The sequence below is a fragment of the Brachycentrus maculatus genome, unplaced genomic scaffold, assembly GCF_059751285.1.
Source record: "Brachycentrus maculatus isolate JH-2025_06_01 unplaced genomic scaffold, ASM5975128v1 h1tg000117l, whole genome shotgun sequence".
NCBI lineage: Eukaryota > Metazoa > Arthropoda > Insecta > Trichoptera > Brachycentridae > Brachycentrus > Brachycentrus maculatus.
This window is the reverse complement of record NW_028280870.1, coordinates 2,941,629-2,967,470: the sequence shown is the minus strand read 5'-3', so window position 1 is coordinate 2,967,470 and position 25,842 is coordinate 2,941,629. Positions and strand designations below refer to the sequence as shown.

The 25,842-nt window shown below is 30.7% G+C and overlaps 2 protein-coding genes across 4 annotated transcripts in view; one reads left to right on the top strand and one right to left on the bottom strand.

Annotated features, from left to right (window-relative positions):
* Nucleotides 1–25,842, bottom strand: part of kcc (solute carrier family 12 member kcc) — a 303,698-nt gene that overhangs the window by 271,819 nt on the left and 6,037 nt on the right. For 2 of the 3 annotated variants that reach the window (XM_088259378.1, XM_088259377.1), the window contains exon 2: nt 20,075–20,549. In XM_088259378.1, coding sequence (XP_088115504.1) covers nt 20,075–20,294 — 220 coding nt within the window. In that variant the 5' untranslated portion in view covers nt 20,295–20,549. The remainder of the gene's footprint in view (nt 1–20,074; nt 20,550–25,842) is intronic. The other variant, XM_088259379.1, reaches the window with a different exon arrangement.
* The window catches only part of LOC148309857 (uncharacterized), a 48,735-nt gene continuing 37,332 nt past the window's right edge, over nt 14,440–25,842 (top strand). Inside the window, exon 1 of the mRNA XM_088259385.1 lies at nt 14,440–14,458. The gene's annotated coding sequence lies outside the window, so the exon portion shown is untranslated. The remainder of the gene's footprint in view (nt 14,459–25,842) is intronic.

Sequence of the window (25,842 nt, the reverse complement as noted above, 5' to 3'; positions counted from 1 at the left end):
AGTGAATTCGCAACCATATATAACGACGTTTAACCACGTTGAACGAATGATTTTAAACATATCTTCGTATAAATTCTTCCTATCACATTCAAAGTAATTAACCAACATCACGCAACTTTTATGCAGGGGTAGACAGAGAGAATAAAATGCCGCACCAATCGGTCTTGGCAAACGATCTTCGCCTTTTTCACATTCATGCATCTCCTCATACATATTCGCGGATTATTTCGAATTCTGTCCTGAATGTGGAAAAGGCGAATATGATTTGAGTTTCCTTGATTTTTTTAATTTTGAATTTTGTTAAGTATAGATAGTGTTTTAGTATTAATCAGTCTTGATAAAAAAAGCGGTTAGCTTGGAAACCGGTAGATATTATAATTAAGTTACAATAAAATATTTATGGTGATTTTAAAACAATGTTAAATTTTTATTATAAAATGGAAAATCACAAAGTTAGCTCTTCAAATATGAATTATACATAATTTTTTTGTTCCTTTTATACATAAGAAAATAAAAAAAACAAACAAAAAATGTTAATGTATTACATCCTTAATTAAGTACAATTATGCGAACATTCCATGCGAGTCCCTCTCCAAGCACAAGAGCTTGGTCTCCTTTTTGAAGCGGCACGGCGTTACTAGAAAAATATAATTTACAAAATGTCTAACCAATGCATAAAAATGTAAAAAAAAAATTGGAATGATTTTTAACAACCAAAACTTATTTCAAAATTACATCACGGTAATTACGTATTTCTTCGCTCACATTTATTTCTAAGGGAGACGTATTACAATATAATAACAGCAAACCATTGAAAATCAGAAATGGCAGTTCTCCATGAAATGTAACATTTTGAAGATTTGCAATGATATATAATAAGCGTTATTTGCTTTGATCTGAGACGAAATAGCCTTAAATATAAAAAGAAGCAAAATAATGATCATTCGGTTATACAGAAAGGAAAGATGAAAGAAAGAATTTTGTAGATGAGATGTTATCATATCCCCTAGTGATGTTTTCGGTTTGGTACAAAAATAAATATGTAAGTTATATCATCATATTCCGTACTATTTCTTGGGCGTCAATTACATTCAGAGATTATTTCAGGAAATATTGCACAAACCTGAAAGCTTTTAAATATTAAAAGTAATATTATAAGTATATTTTTAAAAAAATCTGAAGAGGATCCGCTCGCTCTATGTCCAATGCTTTAATAAAATGAAACATCAAAGTCGCGTGTCTAAAATGAGAGTTTGAGTTTAAAATATACCAAATCAAATTGTCACTTTCAGAACAATTGACAAATAAAATTGATAGACAGTTTCAAAGGAATATTATATGAAAAGTGCAAACTAAAAATTACTACTTAATCGACTGGACTGGTTTAAATTTCTCCTTTTTCAATTACTTACTCGTTTTCCACCTTTTTGTGTATTTCTTAACCTGCTTGTATATAATGTATGTATATTAGCGGGCTCATTGCTAAGAAGTATACCTTTCAACCAACCACAAACAGACTAGCGATCTCGGTCAAAGTTTGAACATTTTACGTTCCTTTGAAATCAAAGGGCAGATAGTGCTTGTACATAAGTAAAAATAAAAAAAAATATTATTCAATTGAATGCTGCACGAATGAACAAATAATTATAATCGGAGGAGTTAGAGGAAATAATATGTAAAGAAAACCAATGAATAATTTTTGCAAAGACAGAGTGGCGTGGCGTTTCATTCTTTTTGGCTACCAATGCGGGGAAGTGTCGTGATGCTTAGTGAATTTTTGCAGCAATAACAAAAACAACTGCTAAACTGATGTTTCTTGGATGAACGAAAGTACAGAAAAATATATTTACTCTCAATTTCTGCTTAATGTTGTTGGGAATCTCATTTATGAATTAAACATTTACTTTATAAATACCACAATTTTATATAAAAATAATAATAAAGTAACAACACAAATCTCTTGGAAATTTCGTTCAACTTGACGAAACTGGACTGCGTTTAAAGATTGTTTTTAAGCACATGGGATACAGAGGGTTGATAAATGATGGGTTTTGGGTAAAACAGGGTGAGGGCACGATATGGGGAGTGAAGATCGACCTAAACTCTTTTTTATCATATGGACTTGTACCTAAGGTCAAAAATGAACGTGATACGGGTATATATCAAACGTATCGGTGATTAGTTTTCGATTAGTTATTTTAATTTTAGAAATAGACGATTCCCCGCAGAGCCGAATCAATCTCTTTATAACCCTTTTAGCGCGTCATTAAATACCCATTAATTACAAAAAAGTTTGTTCGGTAAAAAATATAATGGGGTTATTAAAACCGAGCGCTAAGTGAGGCCAAATCTTACTCCATTAAACGATTAAAAGATTTGCATGGATACCTTATAATTTAAGGAACAATTCTATGAATTTAATTCAGTAGACCATTAAGAGTATAAGAGCTAAACTGGCAGTACACAACGGAGTCCTGGTTCCAACTATTATGCATACAAGTGAAGTATTATAAGCATGCACAAGAAACAATCGAGTGTGTTGGCAAAATAAGGATGAAAGTAGACTGAATGCAATCGAAATGCATGATCAGGTACGTCAAATACTTGAAAGTGGTCAGGTCAGGAGTCGAAATAATCGGCGGGTATGTATGAGGAGGTGCATGTATGTGGAAGAGGGGAAGAAAATTTGCGAACACATAGTGGTATGGCGTTTTATTCTTTATGCCTACCCATACGGGGAAGCGGGGTGGTGGTTAGTTATTTAGTTAAGATTATAATAAAATGTACAATATAATTCGTCACTCATTAAATTCATAAGATATCTGATGAAACTTCTTCATTTGGGGTCCCTCATTCGTAAATTCTTCTCCAAATTATATTCGCTATTAATATTTCTTCCTTTCCCAAGATAATCGATGAATAAAATACCATACGTATCCAAAAATAGGAAGACTTAAACCTTACCAGCTTACATTTGAATTTTTGGTCGCTTTGGGCGGTTTTTTGATGGTTGCTCTACATTCAGCTGACTGCCCATTTGACGATGACGATTTAGCGATGGATTCATGTTTCATCCATTTGCACATATCACATGAAAACATTTTTTCAATAGCGCTGAAACAGCACTTTGAATCGTTGATGCGTTGTTATTTTTAACAAACTGTGGTTAAGCGCGGTACCCACTTCGAAGAGAGCTTTCTCATGGACAAATATTGGTGCAAAATGGCACTTACTTATGATATTATCAGGTATTAGCTTTTCCACCCAAGTTTAATTTACGATCGGCCATCACTATTTTTCTCATCCTACGAACTTATTGAGTGATGCATTACAAAATAAATTGTTTGAACAATCCAATAATGATTAGAATTATACGAATATTTTTATAATTTTATATGGAAAATATGTTATTGGTGTACAATATTTTTGGAGTTTATTTCTTTATTATTTTATTTTATCCTTGCGAAGGTAATGTCAAAATACATCACAAACATTTTAATAATAAATCGTTACTTTTTTCTTTGACGAGCTAAATTTGCTCTTGGTAAAATAATTTAAAGTAAGGTATTTCTTCCGTGACTCTCGGCGTGGCGAGGTGAATTTTTCATTCTTTTATTCCGTTTCCTCTGTTTTATATCTCCAAATAAAAAATAAATAAACATTCCAAATAAATAAACATGCCAGACTGTCCGTACCGCAGTCTTCGTCATAATATTTGGTAGTAAGCATATTGGATAGCATATTTTACCCTGAAAAACACATTGTAAATTTAAACACAGCCTTATACAAGTCCGGGTATGCAACTTCAAGTGCCTTAGCTATTGCTGCTATGGAGAATTTAAACGAGTTCGTTGAGAAACTAACCCATCTTAAAAACAAATTATGATGACAGTAGAAATTACTAGTACGTCTTCCTAAAACTAGTTCAATAATTCTCGCTTGCCAAATATAATATTTAAGTGCAGTAACGTTAAACTTCGATTGAATTTCGTAGATATTAATTTTGTGATGGGTTTGACCTCCGGGGCTTAATTCAGTCGTGGATAGGAAGTAATTTCCTCACGGGGAATTGAACATCGAACCTACCCTTGAGAAAACACAGCGAAATAATCGAGCAGTGGCGCTCAGCCGAATGCAGGTATTGATGTATTGACATCGGAACCACGTTATTACGCCGAATGAAAATTCATTTCTGCCTTGACCCAGGTAGGCGTACAAAGCTAAGACGATGTACAAATTACCTTCAATTTCAAATACGGTACGCGATGACGCATCAAAGCAAACTAAGTTTGACTTAAAGAGGCTATGCTGACTGGTTTTGTTAAGTCAGAGAATGCATACAAAATTCAATCAAAAGAAAATTTTCAATGGTGATCACACAAAACTTTTTAGGTAAGCCAAAATATATCTTACTGCTGCAAAAAAATATTTAAATGCTATCAGTTCACCTCTTACACAACATAGACTATCCATTTTGCTGACAAAGGTTTGACGGATTAGGATCCGGACAAATAAGGATACAGTAAGCCTACGGACGATCAAGATCTTACTGCAGAGCAGAAACACCGCTGTGATAGTTGGAAATATTTTAATGTCACCAGCAAAACAAAGTGATCGGGATAAGTAAACATACATCTTTGTTAGTTACAAAAATAATTTTTTTAATTACATATAATATAGATAAGCAAAGTTCCTAAATGGGATCCTTGAGGTACCTCGATGGGTATCAATACCCAATATGCTACAGTTCTTCTGTTTGAACTTCTCATGACTGAGGATAGCGGTCTTCTTAGACTCTCTCCATCCTGTGTCATTCAGAGATTCCAATACAGCCCTGTAGCACTTATGAATTTCTTAGCTTCATTTAATTTAAGGTCAATAGGCTTGTGCGAACAAGGGTTAAAAGGAAAAAACTACAAGTGCAATGCAAGGTTAAAATATTTTGAGCATATGATAAAATATGATGAACAGCTAATATTCACCAATTGTCTATTGGTGAACATTAGCTGTAATAGTTTCGCAACACAACAGCGGGGAGGTAGGGCTAATGCCGTCACAACTCCTCCCTTATAATGGTGGTTCAGGTTTAATCAACACTGTAATTCTACCCCTTTCATTACGGAACGTAACTTATTATCTTCGCGGCAATTTATCTTATAACACCACCTATCCTGCGCCTGTGGTGTAACAAAAAACCTGATCCACGTAAAAAACAAATAACCACAACTAGACCTATTTTTAAAAAGCTTTATTTACTGACCATTTTTTTAGAGAATATTGTGAAATAAGAGATTTTAGATTAATCTTGAATGGAAGTGGGGCTTATTAACTGAGTTTGGGACGACCACTCAAATATGCGCCTTTGAGGTAGTATTTTACAAAAATGGCGCTACATAGAGTATTCAAATTCATCATTATTATTATGTCTTAACGAACTTATATAAATTACCAATAGCTTGTAGCTTACAAAAGGCTTTGCGAATACGGATACGCATCCCTGAGTGTCCTACAAATTGCTTTCCTACAAAGTAGTTTTGTCCTTAAAATAATTATAGTAGTTATTGATTCGACATTAACTTTGTGAAATGACATGTTGATTATTAAAAAAAAATTAAACACTTGAATATATCACTTGATGAGTTTTATTTTTATATACGACTAGTTTCGAAAACTCATTAAGTGGTATATTCAAGTGTTTAATTTTTAAAAAAATAATTTCTTATGATATTAACGTTTTGGAGATTTTTGTATATTATATTGTCCATGGTACATGTGCTAAAATAATATATGGCTCTGTCTGTTACACAGTCTACGGTACTGCGATAATGCTCGCATTTTATGTAAAGCAGTTTTAACCTAAATTAACATTTAAAAATTTGTCTAATTTTCTTTTTTACTGTATATATTTATTCCATATACGAAGAAAATGTAGAAACATGTAAATTTTTAAACTAAATCGATAATGCAAACATCATATTTATCTAAATTATCGTATACAAACGTAGTTTTCAGATAGCCATAACTCAGTCGCGGTCGTGTGACACGCTAGACGTTTGTTCCTGAAAATTGTATCCGTGATAATTCCTGGGGTTACTTCCGGTTCCTGAAGGAATGCGCTACCCCCTTCCACCGCATATACATACCTCCTCCCAACACATATCGGACACCGCCTCAAAGTATTTTGATGAACGAGAAGGTGAAAATTCCTAAATATTTAATATGATCGGTATTAAATATTTCATTTCACGGTGAAAGGTTTAGTTACGAAGATCGTTTTCTTCTCTTGGTATTAAATAACTTTTTAAAGGTTTATTTTATTAAGGCGCAGGCGGGATAATCAATAGCCCGCAACTTAATTTTCTTCAAACCCAGGTTTTTAACATAATTGAATGTTTAGCTTAAAATACCGTTTTTGCATTGAAAAAATAAGTTTTCCTTCGAAATAAATACATGATTTGAAAAGGACAGTTATTGAAAAGTAAGAAGTTATTTATACGGTATTTTCTAACGGTGAGTTCCAACGTCGTGAAATTTTAACATTTACTTCAATACAATGTCGTGCCCTATGCACCATTTCGTGCGGATAGCTGTAAGATAATGATTGTTAAATATTTGGACAATCGCAATACTTAATCATAATTTGCCCTCTTTACTGATGTTTTTGGGATTTACACAAAATATTTTTACATTACGCATATCCGATACATTCCGGCCACTTACCGTACGAGTGTGCTGCTCGAACGAGAGTCAACATGGCAAAGTTTGCAGATGTTTTAATAAACCCAGTCGGGGTGAGTACTTCCCGAGTAATGACCACGAGAGCCCACGGGGGTTAGAGTTCATCGTATCTTCTCGGTTTTCTTCCTTTCTATGAAACACGTTGCTGTCAACATCCTTAACTTTTTACATTTACATATTCACTACTGTTTTTACATGTTATTTTATGATTTTGGGTAAATTACAATAGAACTTACTAACTAACTAACCATCACGCCGCTTTACAGCAGGGGTAGGCAGAGAAAAAAGAACGCTTCATCACTCTGTCTCTACAAACAATCTACGCTTTTCCACATTCATGCAACGCCTCATACATGCCCGGCGATTATGTTGACAACATGCCAATGTTTTCTCGGTCTTCATCTGTTTCTATCACCAATCACATTCGCCTCTGAATTTTTTTACTGTTCTTCTTTATTAAACTTTTTGTATAGAATAACTCACTTATTTTTTCCGAGTATTTTTTTATAACAATATTATTTTTTGTGTTGTAGGGTAATATATCCAAAATAAAACAAAATTTTTGTTGGATTGAATTATACATTTATTTTAGGACATTATCAAGCACTCAGTGTTTGATAATGTCATAAGAAGACGAAACGCGTCACGTATTAAGATATACATAAATAAATGTAGAATTCAATCCAACAAAAATCTTGTTTTATTTTGGATATAATACTAAACAATTCAATATGGAAATCTACCAACTGTCTGCAGTTCCAATAAATAATTTTTTGTGTCTTACTTTTAAGTATCCTTATCCTTTTTATTCTCTAAAACAAAATACCATCATCAAATATAAATCATTTCATGCTTATATTTTTTTTAATGTTTATTTTATAAAATGTATGAAAATATTCGCCATAAACACACGAATAAAATAAACTTAAATGCAGAATAGCGACTGATTTGCATACATTAACACTTATGGTATACTAGTATGTATTGTGAGCAAGTCAATGCAGAAATTGTGAATTCAAACCAGAATCGTATTCAGGTAACTTACTTTTGAAACTTCCCTTTCAAATGCATTAAAATAAATGGTAATAATGCCCATTTAGTAAACATTTCATTGCACACATTGCTAGATCTATTCAATGAACGTCATGTGGAACCCCATTTATCCGAAGCCACGCTTGGATCCCGAGTTGTGTACTTGCGCAGCAACACGTCATACATACCCCAGCACTCGTACATACCCCAGAGCGGAGGACGTCTCAGGTATTTCCACGCCGGATGGTTCGGACATTGACATCCATCGTGAATTTTCCTCTTTTGTAGTCGCAAAACTCGTTACGCTGATTGAATCGGAGTCTTTTCTATTCACTCAGGATTTCTATGCGAGATGCTTTATTTAAGGGAACCCAACTTTGTTGGGACTTAAAACATGTCCGCGGGGCGAAGCGAGTACCTGCCTGACCTCGTCTCAAACTTAAACTCGATACAGGATGGAACAAACTTCTGACGACTTCATTTAATCACTCAAATTCCCTCTTAACAATACCTCCGCTAAAACACTGTTTCTTTCGAAAAAGATTCCGGAATCACCAATACTGCAAAATCGTATCGACGTATTGATTTATTTAATTTTTTTTGTTTGCGATTTTCGTGATATATATATATATATATATATATATATATATATATATATATATATATATATATATATATATATATATATATATATATATATATATATATATATATATATATATATATATATATATATATATATATATATATATATATATATATATATATATATATATATATATATATATATATATAATACATCTTTTATAAGGCATACAATGTGCATTAGTATTAAATATGCGATAACACAAGTTTTATTTTTATTTTATAAAAAGTATTAATTGAGAAATATTTTGGAGATGAAGATGTAAATTTTTACAAAATAACGGGTAATCAAAAATTAATGTTGAAACGCAAGTAAGAAAAATGAATTTATAGTCGATTGATCTTCTTGTATATTTTATACTATGTATTTTAATTACTGATGTAATTTAATTAATTTCATTAAAGTGTATAAAGTATAAAAGAAAACTTGCTTAAATATATTTTAATTGAAAATTAAATTTAAAAGTAACCCTACTGTGCTGTCCTAAGTGACATCACCAGATAGTCAAACTTTACAAAATTCCTGTCAAAACATCTAAATAACTTATTTTAAACAGCCAGAGCTGGAATTACTAAAAAAAAATAACCAGTTAATGTAAAGCGTTAATAACGTAAATGTTACTTGTGATATTTTATTTCTAATGATTTTTAGGAGTTTTGAAACCGGTTTCGATCAGTTTTGTTACAAATACCAAAAAAATGTATAAAAGTAATGATAAAGTTATCTACTCTACTTGGTTAACCTTTCCCTTCCGGTACTAAAATAAAACGCGCGTCCCGGTGTTGGGTAGTCAATACACAATAAAAAAATAAGCGATATAAAATCGGGAAAATACGGATATTCATAGCTAATCCTCTCAATTCATTATAAATGAAGTAAAAAAAAAAATTATACTTATTTGCTGAAAACATTAAAAAAAACATCTGGCAACGCTCACGGAACAAGCATAGGTCCACTCTTGTCGGAGGCCCAAAAGCTACTGCCGCTATCCAGAGAACACGTTTTGAGCTCCTCACGCTTGCGCAGTGTAAGTATGCAAGAGTGAGATGCGAATATAGTGTCGCATTTCCCGTACACTCTTGAAGCGCTGTTTTTACGCGAATTTGTTTCCGATATTCACAAAATACCTCCGATGTACCAGATAAATTCTAATTATTATTAATATTATTTTTTAAATCAATGCGTAAATATGTTATGGAGGAATACCTTAAATATTAGGCTTATATATATATATATATATATATATATATATATATATATATATATATATATATATATATATATATATATATATATATATATATATATATATATATATATATATATATATATATATATATATATATATATATATATATATATATATATATATATATATATATATATATATATATATATATATATATATATTATATTTATAGAGATATTATGGTTATTAGAAGCAAGGTGTACAAGGTACACAACGCCGGGAAGGGAGGGTTAACGAATTATCTTTTCGTAACGTAATAAAAACGATGTTAGTAATACAACAGAATAGAAATATAATAAAGAAAGAACTGAAAATAAACACATCCTGTATATTTTATCCACTTTTCTTCAAACCCGGTTTATATCTGTAAACGAAATGTATTCAGATTAACTCGTTATATTTGTCAAGAGCTTTGAGTGGAGGACTAACACCAACAAGTTTTGAAGGAGGTATTCTTCGAGAATAGGTGAAGTAATTACTTAGCGAGTACTTAACAAGTGTATTATTTTATTACCGATTCAGAAAGTAATGCGATAAAAGTAAATAAGTGCGAAAATATGGTAAAATTTAGTTTTACTGATGACGACTTAACTACGCAGTACAAATAAATTAAACTTTACTTCAGACTTTTGTTTCTAATGACTTTGGCATTTTCACTTTTTTTCACTTTTTAATATTTATTGAATTATATTTGTTCAACATATTTATCCAGTCCCTGGACTGGTACCTGAAGCGGAGGGCTGATTACCTTTCCTTTATGTGTTGACGTTCAAGATAATACTGCGTTAATACGGTGCAGTGCCCTATGCACCATTGGGGTACGGATACGGGTTTGAAGAACTAACTATCACGCAACTTCACCGCAGGGGTGGGCAGAGAGAATATAACGCCACACCATTCTGTCTTTGCAAACATTCTTCGTCTCTTTAACATTCATGCGTCTCCTCATACATACCCGCCGATTTTGACTGATAACCTGACCGCTTTCAAGTATTTGACATACCTGATCATGTCAAGTTTTACTCGGTCCTCTTCTGCTCCTTTTTCCAACTACATTCGCTTCATAAATTTGTTTCAAAATCGATATTAAACAAAATATTTGTTTGATGTGGCCGCTTTTGAAACGTAAGGAGACATATTATGTACATCTCGCCTCTAAATACGAAATGAATTTCACGAAATAAATGACCCTCGTAAAAATACAGGCAATAGCCCCATAGTACTGAGGTCAGCAAAAAAGTTTCCCGATTCAATTATCCCCTTCTCTCCCCTCCCCTCCGCCCCCTCCCCCTCCCCGTGCGTGTGGATAGTTCTCGGAACCTTTTTTTGCTAAACAAAGATCCCAGAACCCTCCCAGAATTATTATTTCAATTCATCTTTTATCTCTTACTTTTTCTAAGCCCACCGATACTTGGACGATATTAGGAATTTAGTGTAATCATCATCTCCTATTTATCTACATAAAAAATAATCGTATTTACCAAAACATTAATGTAAAAATTTTTCCATCTGTGAGATTTACGTAGTATTTTTTTATTGTTTTTTATATTCCGTAGATTGAAACCCTTTTTTTTTATATAATTGCCAGAAAGTGTTTTGGTCGTTATTTTTCAAAACGTATAATGATTACGGGAAAAAATGGACACACCCACATAATTTTACTACACATCTGTATATATATATATATATATATATATATATATATATATATATATATATGTATATATATATGTGTGTTTGTGTGTGTGTGTGTGTGTGTGTGTGTGTGTGTGTGTATTCATAAATCCTGTTTATATTATTAAATAAATATTTCACTTAATATCGGAAATTCTGTAAAAATTCATATGTCTGTAAAAAAAGTTTGGGTCCATCCTCACTCCTTGTATCCTAACATCTCTCCAGTTCAAACTATCATTTATCTAGTAAATACCATCCATCTGTATCTCATTTGCTGAAAATCAGTGTAAATGCAGCCCATTTTATTGTGCGTTTAATGCAATTTCCAAGGACAATGAGTAGAAGCTTGGAAAGATCCTAAAATTTTGCACTATTTATTTAGTTATTTATTTATTGAACGGCTGAAGCCTTTAAGATAATACATATGAATATGTTATATTCTATTAATATGTTTATTTAAGAAACATCTCCTTGAATGTCGGTATTTGTTTTGAGGGCAAATAAATGAAGATTATTTTACTTTTGGAAAAAACTTTTAAATTATTTATATTAAATATCATATAAATATATTTTTAATGTGATAAATTATAAATATAAATTGGATTATTAATTATTGACTTTTTAAAAATATTTCCTGAAACGCTCCGATTTCCGCGTCCGGTCTGTTGTTGTACTCAGCTTTTAGATTCTAATTAGACATTCATCTCCTTCCGGTCTACAAACGAGTCTACCTTCTTATTTTTTTCTCTCTCAACCCCAACTCTCAGGAAATACGAGAAAATTTAATCACGGATTTATCGGCCACTTTAAAAGTAATTTTTCATAAAATTGTGTAAGTTTACGGTTGCGCGCATTTTTCTATAAAGTCGTAATTAAAATTATCCTAAATTTTTCTTATTTAATGGACAGGAAAGGCGTTGAAATATGGAAAACTTTTTTCTTGAAAATGTCTAAAATTCATTTTTAATTTTACTTTGAACGACAATATCTTTGTGAAATAAAGTTTTAAAAATACAAAAGACGTTTTATTAACGTTTTTCTGTCGTAAAAATACTACAGAATATTTTTAATCACAATATTTTTACTTTTAAAAATAACGTTTTAATGAGATTTTTTTTAACAAAACTTGAGAAATAAATTTTATGAATATATTACGTTATGATGGTAGTTCCGTATAAAATAACAATATTAATCTTTTAATAAGTCAATCTAGATCGTTGACTGAATAAAGGTAAGGTAAGGCAAAAAGTTTAAGTAAGGTTCTTTTAATATCACCAATAGATTTCTCTAGTAAAGTTCTAATGATTCAAGAACAACGTTTCGAAATTGGTTGATATATATATATATATATATATATATATATATATATATATATATATATATATATATATATATATATATATATATATATATATATATATATATATATATATATATATATATATATATATATGTATATATATATATATATATATATATATATATATATATATATATATATATATATATATATATATATATATATATATATATATATATATATATATATATATATATATATATATATATATATATATATATATAAATATATAAATATGTATATATATTTATCTTTATACAAATATATATATATATATATATATATATATATATATATATATATATATATATATATGTATATATTTATATATATATATATATATATATATATATATATATATATATATATATATATATATATATATATATATATATATATATATAACTTCCAAGAATTTGAGTAGTGTGGATGTCAATAATAGATAGTATTGGTGAACGTTACACGTGTGTAAAGTGATCACTTAAACCAGCCTATGACGGTCGTCAGCCCCGTAAACGCCCAGACTTCCATATTCTTCATCATCATGAGATAATATGAAAATAACTCCTATCCAGATATTAGAGATAATCCAGTTCTTGTGAACAAGTATTTGGACACACTCAAAATGTTGTAAGTTAAAGTAATATAGATATTAGAGTGAAAGAAAAATCAAACACATTTTTTTTAATCCAGGAATCGATCCTGTAATGTGCATGGTATTTAAACGCACTATTATGATTACTTTTTCTACAGATGACGATGAATCATGATTTTTTTCAATACATTTTTAGTTTTACATACAATTATCAAATTTGCGATCTTATCCCACAGGATTGATGAAGCGTTCCCATGATCATTGTTAAATTCAGAACGTGTAAATTTATGCATAATGTAATGAAAATATATTTAATTCCAGTAGCGTAGACAGAGACTTTAATCAGAATAGCCGTATGAAAAACATCGTAAAATTTTGTAAAAAAATATCTAAAAATTCTCAAAGCTCTAACCGATATTGGAATAAATTACATCCGAGGTTTTTTCACAAAATGTTGTGAAGCATAATATCGTTATGTTTCCGCAAAAACGTGGTTGAATATTTTCAAAAAGAAATTTAACTGGAATCCTTGCTAATGTCTGCCGGCAGATAAATTACGGTTTTCAACTATTCCTCGAGAAATCGTGCTCATTTCGACATTTCGTAATTATATAGTACTAATTTATAGAGGCACCTACCCATACACGGCGTTCATACCAGTTTAAATGTTTCGAAAAGCACTGCCTGTAGTCTGTAGTGACACTAAGCCTTTCCGCAAACGGGTGTTTTTGGATGGCGTATTGCCCCTTAGGAAATTCAAATGCATTAATCCTTTAATAATATTCCAAAAGCGTAAACGCTGGGAAAGAAAAAAACCATATGCTTGGTACATAGATTTTGTATAGGATTCGTACATTCAAATTCCGAAAGATCAAAACGCGAGCCGAAAACGCGAAAAACGCCCGTTTGCGGGGTGGCTAATCCAATGTACATTTTTTTGACGTTTAGCATGAGCGTACATACATTATGTCATAAAGAATAAAGTAAAAATTTAAACATATGTGGAGTTAGTTAACTCATTACTTGCTAGAGACGAGATACCTCGAATCCAATAAAAACATACTTGTGTGACTCTCAGTGTGACAACCCTGTCTGACAATGAAATTTTGAAACTGGTTCAACTTCAAGAATAAAACGATATATTGCGGGATATGCTATTTGGTAAGCTAATTATAATTTAATAAACATAAAAACAACAACAACAAAATTAAACACTTTTGATTTTTACAAAAAAATATTTGACCTGATGAGTACTGCGGCGTTATTTATTAGTGGCCATCAAAATATTAAAAACGCATAGTTAGTTAGAACTTTAACACGATGCGTAGTAGAGTGGCATTGAGGGCGTTGCGTTTGTAGAGCGAGTTGCATAGTTTTTGCAATGATTTACTTGTTTTTTTATTATTTGTATTTTCGGTAAGTATTGTTGGCTTTGCTTTTGTGCTAATATGAAAAGTACGCCACTGCTTAATCCTATATAGACTTAGTTAAAAGTTGGACCGAAAACCTTCCTATGATTTCTGGTTAGATACGTACCAATGTAGGTATATTGTCGACTCGATTAGCGATAAAGGACGGGTTATACGCAGACTGGATATAATGCCGAAAAACTTTTGACTGATGTATAATTTAATAAAATAATTTTGTTTGAAATTTAATTTCATGTTTAACAACTTTTGCATTTAGTCCCGATTTAATTACTAATTGAATATTTAAAGTTAATTTTTCTCTTTGATTTGAAATCGTAAATTTGATTATATATTATGTACGTTAGAGCCAAAACCATACATTTTTTATTTAATAATAATTAAATAAAAAATTAAACCCATTAAAACCCATTAAGACCCATTAAAAAAACAGCTGAAATGCTTTCATATAATTCTTTATATACTTACTCTCCCTTGATGGTCCATAGGGCAGAGAATCGTATCGTGAATTATCAATCAGTCGGTAAAGTTAGATGCTTCTATTGGTAGTACATATAAGTTAAATCCACGTTCAGAAAATATATACAATAGAACGTGTGTAAGTAACTTATCAAAAAGTTTATTAAAATCTGTACAAGTTAATTATCGACACGTTTCTTCATATGTAAAGGAACTTGCTAATTTATGAACAGTATTATTTGTTCGTTGTTCATTTATGAAGTTTATTTCACAATTCGGCATAATTTATTATGGCGAAACAGCTGTCACAAAAAATTCATATGTTCAGTAAAAATCATAGTGTTTTTATTAATTCATGGGTTATAAAGTAAAGTAATATTTAATGTGTTCCGATATGATAGGCATCTTTCAATATTCACACACAGATAGGATGGAACAGAAGTCTGTAAAAGGGAACAATGATTTAGGAAAACATTGTATTATACATGTACTTACCGACCTCCCGTGAATTGTAGTACATACTTCTGAAATAAATTCATGTAATGGCATTAAGAAGTTCACAAAACGGCATGTACTTACAGTAAAATGTACAAAACCCAGCTAATTACACATTTAAACATATTATATCAACACCAGGAGAACATGTGGACATAGGATTAATTACCAACTTCTAACAATGCACGATATACATATCGTCACTCGAATGCAGAACTATCCTAACTGCATAGAAGGAAATTTCTCTAGGAAGGCAATAAAACTTTCCAATGTGAGATTTATAAATTATTAAGTAATATTTTGTATTGAATATTTAAATTTGTAATAGATAGAAAGATATTTTTTAAGTTAAGAACTTTCCGCAATTCGTAATCGTTAAATCAAGCTAAAATGAATTTGACTTTTACGCGACTCTTAGTCAGTTCTGCATTCGGGTGACGATATGATCATTTCAACAATATTGTACGCATTCCCGCATAATTTTTAATTAGCATTCAATACAAACACACATTTAAAATTAATGAATAAATTTAACACTAACGAAATAATACGTACAACCATAAATCAACTTATGTACATAATTTGGTATGTATTGCAAAATAAATACGTATTTTGTAAAAACCGATTATGGAAAATTACAGAAAGGTATTGAAATATTTCAGTTTTTACCATAACATTTCTAAAAGATACCCTTATAATACGTAACACCTTTTAATCGAACTATTTTTAATTTTAAATATCTATGTAATTTACTTTTTATTTATTAAATATAGTAAAAAAATAATAAATATACATATATTCACACACACACACACACACACACACACACACATACATATATATATATATATATATATATATATATATATATATATATATATATATATATATATATATATATATATATATATATATATATATATAAATATATATATATATATATATATATATATATATACATATATATATATATATATATATATATATATATATATATATATATATATATATATATATATATATATATATATATATATATATATATATATATATATATATGTATATTGTATATATATATATATATATATATATATATATATATATGTATATATATATTTATATATATATATATATATATATATATATATATATATATATATATATATATATATATATATATATATATATATATATATATATATATATATATATATATATATATATATATATATATATATATATATATATATATATAGAATCGCATGAGAATATTTCAAAAATTGAAGTTTAATAATGGGCAAAATGATGAACTTTATAGTGTATAAAAGATCACTCGAGTCAGCCAAAGGCAGGTCGTAAACCCTGTGAATGTCCAGATTTGCATTTTACCTTCGTATAAAATGATGTTTCTTCTCTGTTGAGATATTCGATATATATTAATATACCTCCCTAGTGGTTAAACCATTAATAATATTAAAAATTAAATAAATATATTTTAACAATGTCGCGAATAATATCGGAATATACCTTTAGATAGTTCAGTCAACAGATCGTTGTTATGGTCGTGTGATTATATTCATTTCATAATTAAATTAGTAAAACCACCAGAGTTTTATAAATTAACACCAAAAATGATATTAACACGAAATGTGGATTATAAAGTGGTCAAAATGACTGAAATGTTACACCAAATTATATGACGCAATTTGGCGCATTAAAAGATCTCGACCACATTATTGCAAATGTGGTACAGACCATTGCCACAACAGACGTGTTCTTGTTAACTTCAACACATTTTTACTTATTACTTGACCAACCAACCAAATAAGTTGCCCTAAAACAAAACAGAACTTCAATAAAAACGTAGTATACTGTTTCCATAGTACGTACGTACGTACGTAATGCGGGCAGACCGAGTATATCATTTTAATTGGATTATTTACAAAATGTAGGTTTTTTTAATTCAGCATTGGTCGGTCACTGGACGCATTTCAATTAACCATTAATTACTTGATTATATAACTATCCAAAATGAAATATTCATCATTAATAAATAAAAATAATATTTCATTAATCCACATACCACATTTAAAATAACATAATTTCTTTAATGATATGAACAACTCGTCATAGTAGAATTGGTTTAAATCAACTCACATATCGCACACCTAAATCAAAATAGTATCAACTAAAAAAAAAGTTTTTTCAGAAGAGACGTAAGACTTTTAGTGATGTCGTCTTATGTAATAGAAGTTTCCTGTTTTCTTTTTTGAATGAACGATGTATATTAAAGAATATTTACATTAAATATTTTTTAGTGGATACAGTTTTGATCTAGGTGTGCGATATGGCGCAAAGTTAGGTTGAGAGTGTATTCGAAGTTCTGGCATTGGGAGTGCGCTGAATGACAGACAGACTTTGAGAGCAAAATATTGAGTCATTCACTCTTACCAGTATATTTATGTTAGCCTCTAAAAATCGTTACTTACCTCTTTGCAAGGACTCTGAATACACTCGCAACTTGACTTTTCTCCATGGGTGAAATAATTCGAAGCAAACCAATATGACAAAGTAATTTGAAAACACTCAATTTAACAAAGAAAATTCAATTTAAATTAATCAAATGAGATGAAATTCTTAAATGATGAATAATTACAAATGAATATACCGTGCAATAAACGTACCTACATTAATGTTACTTTGTATTTGGGTAACACGAGGAAACATTCAGATAACTGAAAGAGCTACAATTTCTTAATAAATCAAATATTAAAAATTAATTCTACACATATAAAAATGAATGCGCAAGGGACCTATGAAAATTTTTCTACTTATCCAAAATTTATAAAATAAATCATAAATAACACAACTTTTAAGTGTTTGTTCATAATTCTTACGATAAAATGGTTTACAAATATTTGATAATTACCGATGGTCGTTCGACGAGGATTGTAAATGCGGTTTATAACATTTTCATCTAGTTGGTTTTAGACAAAAACAAAAAAACGGTTTTAAACTGTTTTATAAAACCGTTAAAATCGACATTTGCAACCCAAGAAATGTTGTATTGAAAAGCCGACCAATATAATATCTCGAAGGGTCAAGCTTGTATTTTATTTCATATAAATCCCTCGGCTGTCCTTTTGATTGTGTTTTTAAATTCATGTAACTGCCGATTAAGATTACACTGTGCCAATCAAGCACAGTGCTCTATATACCATGTAAAAATACAAAATGTTTAAAGAAGAAATTAGAAGACAACACATTACCAACAATTAGTGGCGTGGTCTACTTTTCAACCGTTTAAAAACTCTATACGAATTCAGTATTTTGAAAATACTAATATAAATAACCTTTTTAGGTGAGCAGCAAATAAGTTTAATTTATGGGCGTCTCAAAAGTTTGAGCATCCCTGGCTTACGAAAACCCAGTGATGCTCAAACTTCCATCCTTTTTCATATGAAAAAGAACGATAAATGTTTCATATGAAGTTGAGGTACCTATAATATTGTCATATCATCCGTAGAGTAAATAATCTAGTGACTGATAGATTCAATAATAATAATAATATTGTAACGAAATTTTATATTTATTTGAAAAACTTTCAATTTATGTCATCGAACAACCATCTACAAAATCTACAATAATGAATTTCAGTGAAATTAAAAACAAGAATTTTAAGAGATATTTTATTTACTTGAGCTAAATATTTAAGCTTTCAAACAAAAATCATCTGTGTTTTTTTTGTTTTTTCAAAAATGTCAATAATAATGAAAATATTTGTAACCGAAGATTTGAACTTTCTGAACCAACTATATTTTTATTTTATTTTTAGGAAGAACCCGCAAAGCTTCTATTTTAGAGGCTCGTCTGCAGGTAGGATAGTAAGGATAGGAAAGGTAAATGTGGAAAATATATCACAAATACCCCGACCAATTGAAAATAAATAATTCTTGAATTTATTTAGCGATTGGCAGGAATCGAACCCGCGACACCAGTTTCGCAGTCGAGCGCCTGTCGGTATTCTGTAGCCATGTATTTTAATGATATTTTTTTATAGAACTTCATTTTAATGTATGTATCAAATGTTAAATTAAATAGTGATTTTTTGAGTCTACAAAGTTTTATTTTATTGAAAAAAAATACATAAACATCAATTTTGCTATGGAAAATGCCACAACTTAACGAAACAATCGCCACTAAATTGATTTTCATGTGTTTTTTAACAATAAATATAAAATGGTATTTACTAAGTAAAACATTAATTAAAAATAAAATACAACTTAGTAGACTCAGAAAGTCAGTGTTTGATTTAACATTTACTACATATACTCGTATTTGAAAGATCACTGCAATTCGTTATTAGGATGAGCTAAGTGATGTCTAGCGTGCATACCATGCTTGGTGTAGGGCCCTGGCGGCCAGGGTATGGGTGGGGGGGTGGGGTCGGGTGCTGGCGGGGGGGGCGCCTCCTGACCTGGCAGCAGCCTCCCGAGGGACGCGTCCTCCCCGCTGCCGCCCCCGCTGGCGCCCTCGCCGCCGCCCGTGGCTCCGTAGTTCTTGTAGGAGGCCATCTTCATCTCCTCGGACTTGGTGACCTTGAACCGCTCGGACATGGCGCACCAACACTATCACATGCCACCAAACACAAACTTGACAGACTGTACTTATGGCACTCCTGTCAACTTGACAGAATGTACTTATAACCTTTTCGTCAACTTAATGGACTGTACGTATGATAAACTAACTTTATATAATGTTTTTATGACAATACTGTAAACTTGATACACTGTTCTTCAATATTGTCAACTTAACGAACTGTGTTTATGTCCTTACTATATATAGGTACGGTACTTACGATACTGCTGTCCCTTTAATAGACTTAACTTATTACACTACAGTCAAATTAATGACTGAACTTATGGCAATATTATCAACTTAACAGACTTTGTTTATAACTACTACACTGCAATTAAAATACTAGTCAACTTTATTTACTGTTTTTATGACAATACTGTCAACTCAACGAACTGTGTTTACGACCCTACTATATATTATATATGATAAAGGACAGTCAATATTTATGGTAAAGTACCTACTGTACTTTCGACATCACTGCCTCATTAACAGACTATACTTATGACAATACAGTCAACTTGATTGAATGTACTTATGACAATACTGCCAATTTGACAGACTTTGCTTATGACCCTACCAGACTATACTTGTTAATATACTATTGTCAACTTAATAGACTGCAGTTTTATAACAAAACTGTCATTATGATGAACAACACTATTTTAAAGAAATTGCGGTGTAATGTTTAAATTGTATTATTTATTCGATATTCAGATATGACACATATATTAAACGCGCAATGCTCACACACATATGTCGAACATATGTTACGCGACCTTAATTTACGATGTATGAAAATATCAAGGATATTACGTTATAACAATGTATTCGTTATAGATTAAAGATATAGAATACGCAGTTATTCAGATAGCTACTACGATCTAGCGAAGCGAATATCCGGTTATAATAACAAGCTAATTTAAATATATCCATAATCGATATTCATCGTGATTGATTATTGAAGTAAAACTTATTGGGCGACTATACGATAAACATTAATTGAATGAGAATTGAGAGTGAAATTTCAAGGACGAGTCACGTTTGTTTGGCACATTTCGTTACATGAGAGAGAAGAAAGATACAAAGTAGAGAGAAGGAGAAAGAAAGCTACAAATTAAAGTAGCAAGTTTTCCTCGGTCTTCCCCTGCTTCTTTTTCCAACTAAATTCGCCTCACAAATTTGTTTTACCGTTCTTTCTGAGGGATCGCATTTCCACTGCATTCGGTCTACTTTCATCCTTTTTTGCCGACTTGCTTCACTTCCTTACAATACAGTTGCTACCAGGACTCCGTTGTTGTGTGTGTCAATTTGGCTTGGGCTGAAAGGTTTTTATTTCTATCCACCATTCACTCTGTTCCCAGCATTCACTCTCCTGTCAACATCTTTATCAATTTTTCCATCCTTGGAAGACATACGAAATCATTGACCTGTTCCATAATACTAATATTACACACCCAAATAATATGTTAGTATAAATTTAACGCCATTCTGTTCGACTTAACATCAAAAAGTATCGGGTTGTGGTCCCGTGGTTAGTGTCGCGAACTCTTGAGTCCGAGTTTCTGGGTTCGAACCCACTCTACCACGATTTGATACCTATTTTTAATAATGAGCCGCTTAGGCTCACAGAAATAATATGTCAATAATATGAATAATAAATTTTGTAAATAATAAAAACCTAAATATATCTTTAATTTATATTTGAAGCACTAACTTTGTGATTTTCCATTTTATAATTAAAATGTAGGTTTGTTTTAAAATCACTTTTAATATTTTATTCTAACTTAATTATAATATCCAACGGTTTCGAACCTAACCGCTTTTTTATCAAGACTGATTAATACTAGTATTAATCAGTCTTAATAAAGAAGCGGTTTGGTTCGAAACCGGTAAACATTATAATTAAGTTATAATAAAATATTTATAGTGATTTCAAAACAAAGTTACATTTTAACTAACTCTCTTTTTAAAAAAATGTACTTAACAGCGTAAAGGTTAATTTTGAGTAAAGAACTTATTAACTTGCAAACTGTTTGAATGATTTAGCTTCTGGAATGACTACTGATCTTCATTTAATACTGGCGGTTCTAAAGATCAGCCCAAATTATCTGAACCAGTGGGGAAAGGTCACTGTACTAATATATTTGACCCACGCAGAGTTCTTTCTCGGACTTCTTTATTGAAGTCAATCTTCTAACGGGGAACAAAATAATATTGTCTGTCACACTAATTCATTGGCTGATGGATAGCCAGCGCCGTACTACACCACACTACACTAATGCGAGCCGGTCTCTTGCCCCAACTAGCAGCGAAAACTTTCGTCAGCATATAAATAGTTGGGCTTATTATATACAATCTCCTAGCTATCGTAATAAAAATGGACTTTTGACTGTTTGCGTGTTTAACTTAATTTATATTAAATGTAAAAATAAACGCCTATGTTTATACAATCGGAAAATAATTCGGTCGAAGAAAATCACATACAAAATATATTTTTTTAAATGTGTTCGTTAGCTCAAAATCTTAAATCTCCTAAATTTATTCAACGCGTTCGAATGTAAGTTTAACGACAACATTTTATTCGAATGCACGCGTGTTATACAATTTAAACAGTAAAAAACCAGCTTATTTTACAGCAGTGGCAGCGCCATCTGTTAAAAGTAACAGCAATAAACACAATACTAAAAATTGCTCGTGGCAGACAGCATGCTTCTTAAGCAAGAATTATCGATGTTTTATATTGCATTGCTGTTTCCTAGATTTTAAATATTTTCATTGCTTTATCGTGTGCTTTCTATTTTCGTTATTTTCCATTTCTGCTTAACTGAGCCACGCGTACTACATGTTCTCATCCCATACCAATAATCTGATAATATCATTAGAAAACTGTCAGATGATATTCATACAAAATATGCACCATATATCATTTTAAATTACAAGTAAATTGAACCTTTTGACTTTTTTGGTTACAAGATTTTCCAGAATTATAAAAAACATATTTTTTATGTAAAAGATTTATTGAGTTAAGGGTCTCTGCTAAATAAAAACTTTACTCAAATCAACCGTAGATACTATCGTGAATTTACACATCGAAATACGTATGTATTATGTGCTTTATATTTACATATATATAAGTATATATATATATATATATATATATATATATATATATATATATATATATATATATATATATATATATATATATATATATATATATAAGGTTAAGGATGTAATACAGTATTTTTAATTTATATCTTGATTGTGTTTTCGTATATAATTTAGTATTTTCAGCTTACAAAATAAACACACAAAACAAAAAATGTTATTTTATTGTTCTTAAATTTCTAGTAAATCAAAAAGTTAGTTCAATTTACTCGTAATTTGAGATGTTTTGTGGTGCACATTTTGCATGAATATCATCTGACGGTTTTCTAATGATATTCTTATCAGATTATCCGTGCGCGGTGAGTGCCGGTGGGGGGTGAGGAGGGGGAGACGGCAGTAAAAAGGTCGTGATAAGGAAGTTGACATAGATTAGCTGAATCTCTAGCCTTTACCTTGGAGTGGAACTGAAAGCCCCGGGAACCGAGTCGCTGCTTACCGTCCTTTCATAACTTTCAGCTCGAACACTGTGGAGTATGGAGTGTGTAGGTACTTGAAATACAGAATGCTCCCTTTTTGTAATATAACCCTTCGTCGAATTACGAATACTGAGATGTTTGGCCGTACCTGATATGTAATTAACCGCTCCTGGATTCAATGATATTTAGTAATTTTCAAATAAAAAAATATGAATTGATTCGGCAGTAACTTTGTGGTAATATCTATCCATATTTTAATTTAGTTATACTTGGTAAATACAACTTATTTTTAAAATACGGTGTATGAAATTGATGCGGAACGCATCGAAACATGTGTCACAATAGAGTCTTGATTCTAATCCTAATGTATCGAAAAGAAGCGTGGAGTTGGCAAAGGAAGCATAAAGAAGACTTAATGCAGCCGAAATGCGATCTCTCGTACTAATTATGTACGGCAAAATAATGTGTGATAGATGTTCAAATGATATAATAAGGAAAAAAAATGCAAGACTGAAATAAGCACAATTGGAAAATTTGAGTAAAGTGTATATTTAGGCTTGTGGAACGAACGACTGAACGAAAAACAGTCAAATAAGTTTATAAGGTGAATGTAGTTGGAAATAGAATCATATAAAGACTGAGGAAAACTTGGCATAATCAAGTATTTCAAACACCTGGGTGAGTCAGATCCATGAATATGGAAAAGGCGTAGATTGTTTGCAAAGACGTATTGCTGTGGCATTCTATTCTCTCTCCTTACCTCTGCGGAGACGCGGAATGATGGTCGGTTAGTTAGTTTAATTAAATTAATTTGAGAATAACGCTCAATTAAAAGCAACGCTAAAATAATTAAAATTGTGGCACTTGCTTTTAGTTTTGAATCACCTGACATTTAAAATTGTAACGAAAAGTCCATAAAAAAAGTTTAGATTCTTTCTCACCCCCTGTATCCTACCCTTATCCACTAAAACCTGTCATCTGTCTAGAAAATGACAGTCGCCCTGTATATTTTATGCTTCAAAATCAATCTAAACCCAGCCCAGTATCGTCAAACTAAACAAAATTTTAAATGGCAAAAATACAAATTTGGAATCACCCTTCAGCACTTACCCTTTGCTTCTTTCTTTCATGAAACTACACATTGACAGTACTCTTTTTAAAATCAATTATTTGTAAATAATTGCTAGTCCATTGCTTTTTTATGTTCCTGACCGATATTTGATTTTTAAAAATATCATTTTATTCTGTGAAAATGTCAAATACACGCGATAAACCTATGCTAAAAATGTCAAAAAATCTTGGTAAAATGACAGTTACGTTTTTTTACTCTTTTTTTTAATAGGCGTTCAATTCAGTATAATTTGTACCTGAACAAAAATATTTGACACACCTAAATTAATGGATTCTACGTTTTAAAAAGTTTTAAAACGTAGAATAATAAGATTTAAGATTTAAGGTTCAAGATTTGAGATTTTTTTAGATCTTCATTCAGTAGATTTATTGTATTGTATTATCTCAAATAAATGTTAATTTTCACTAAAACTAGATTTTCGCGCATCAGATTTGCTCAGACTTTGGAACACAAAAATTTGAAGTGGAAAAGGTACAAAAATATTTTTTTTGTAAGCTACTAAATATTTCACTTGTCACCAAAAGAGTTAAATAACTCCCGTTAATATAAGAAATACTTTACCAAAATATCCTCCACGAATACACGAAGTATTTTTGGACCAACAATTTCAAGTGTTTCTGGAGTCACATCGGTCTGTCAAATTTATTAATGTACGTAGATTATAATTGCCATTCGTCCCGATATTTTGGACATGTCACCGTTATTCATAGTGGGGATCTGATATCCTGACGACCCAGATAATGTCCCGATATTTAGTGGAAATACAGTGAATTTAGTTTTCAAGTATTTGTGAACAATTGGATAAACAAG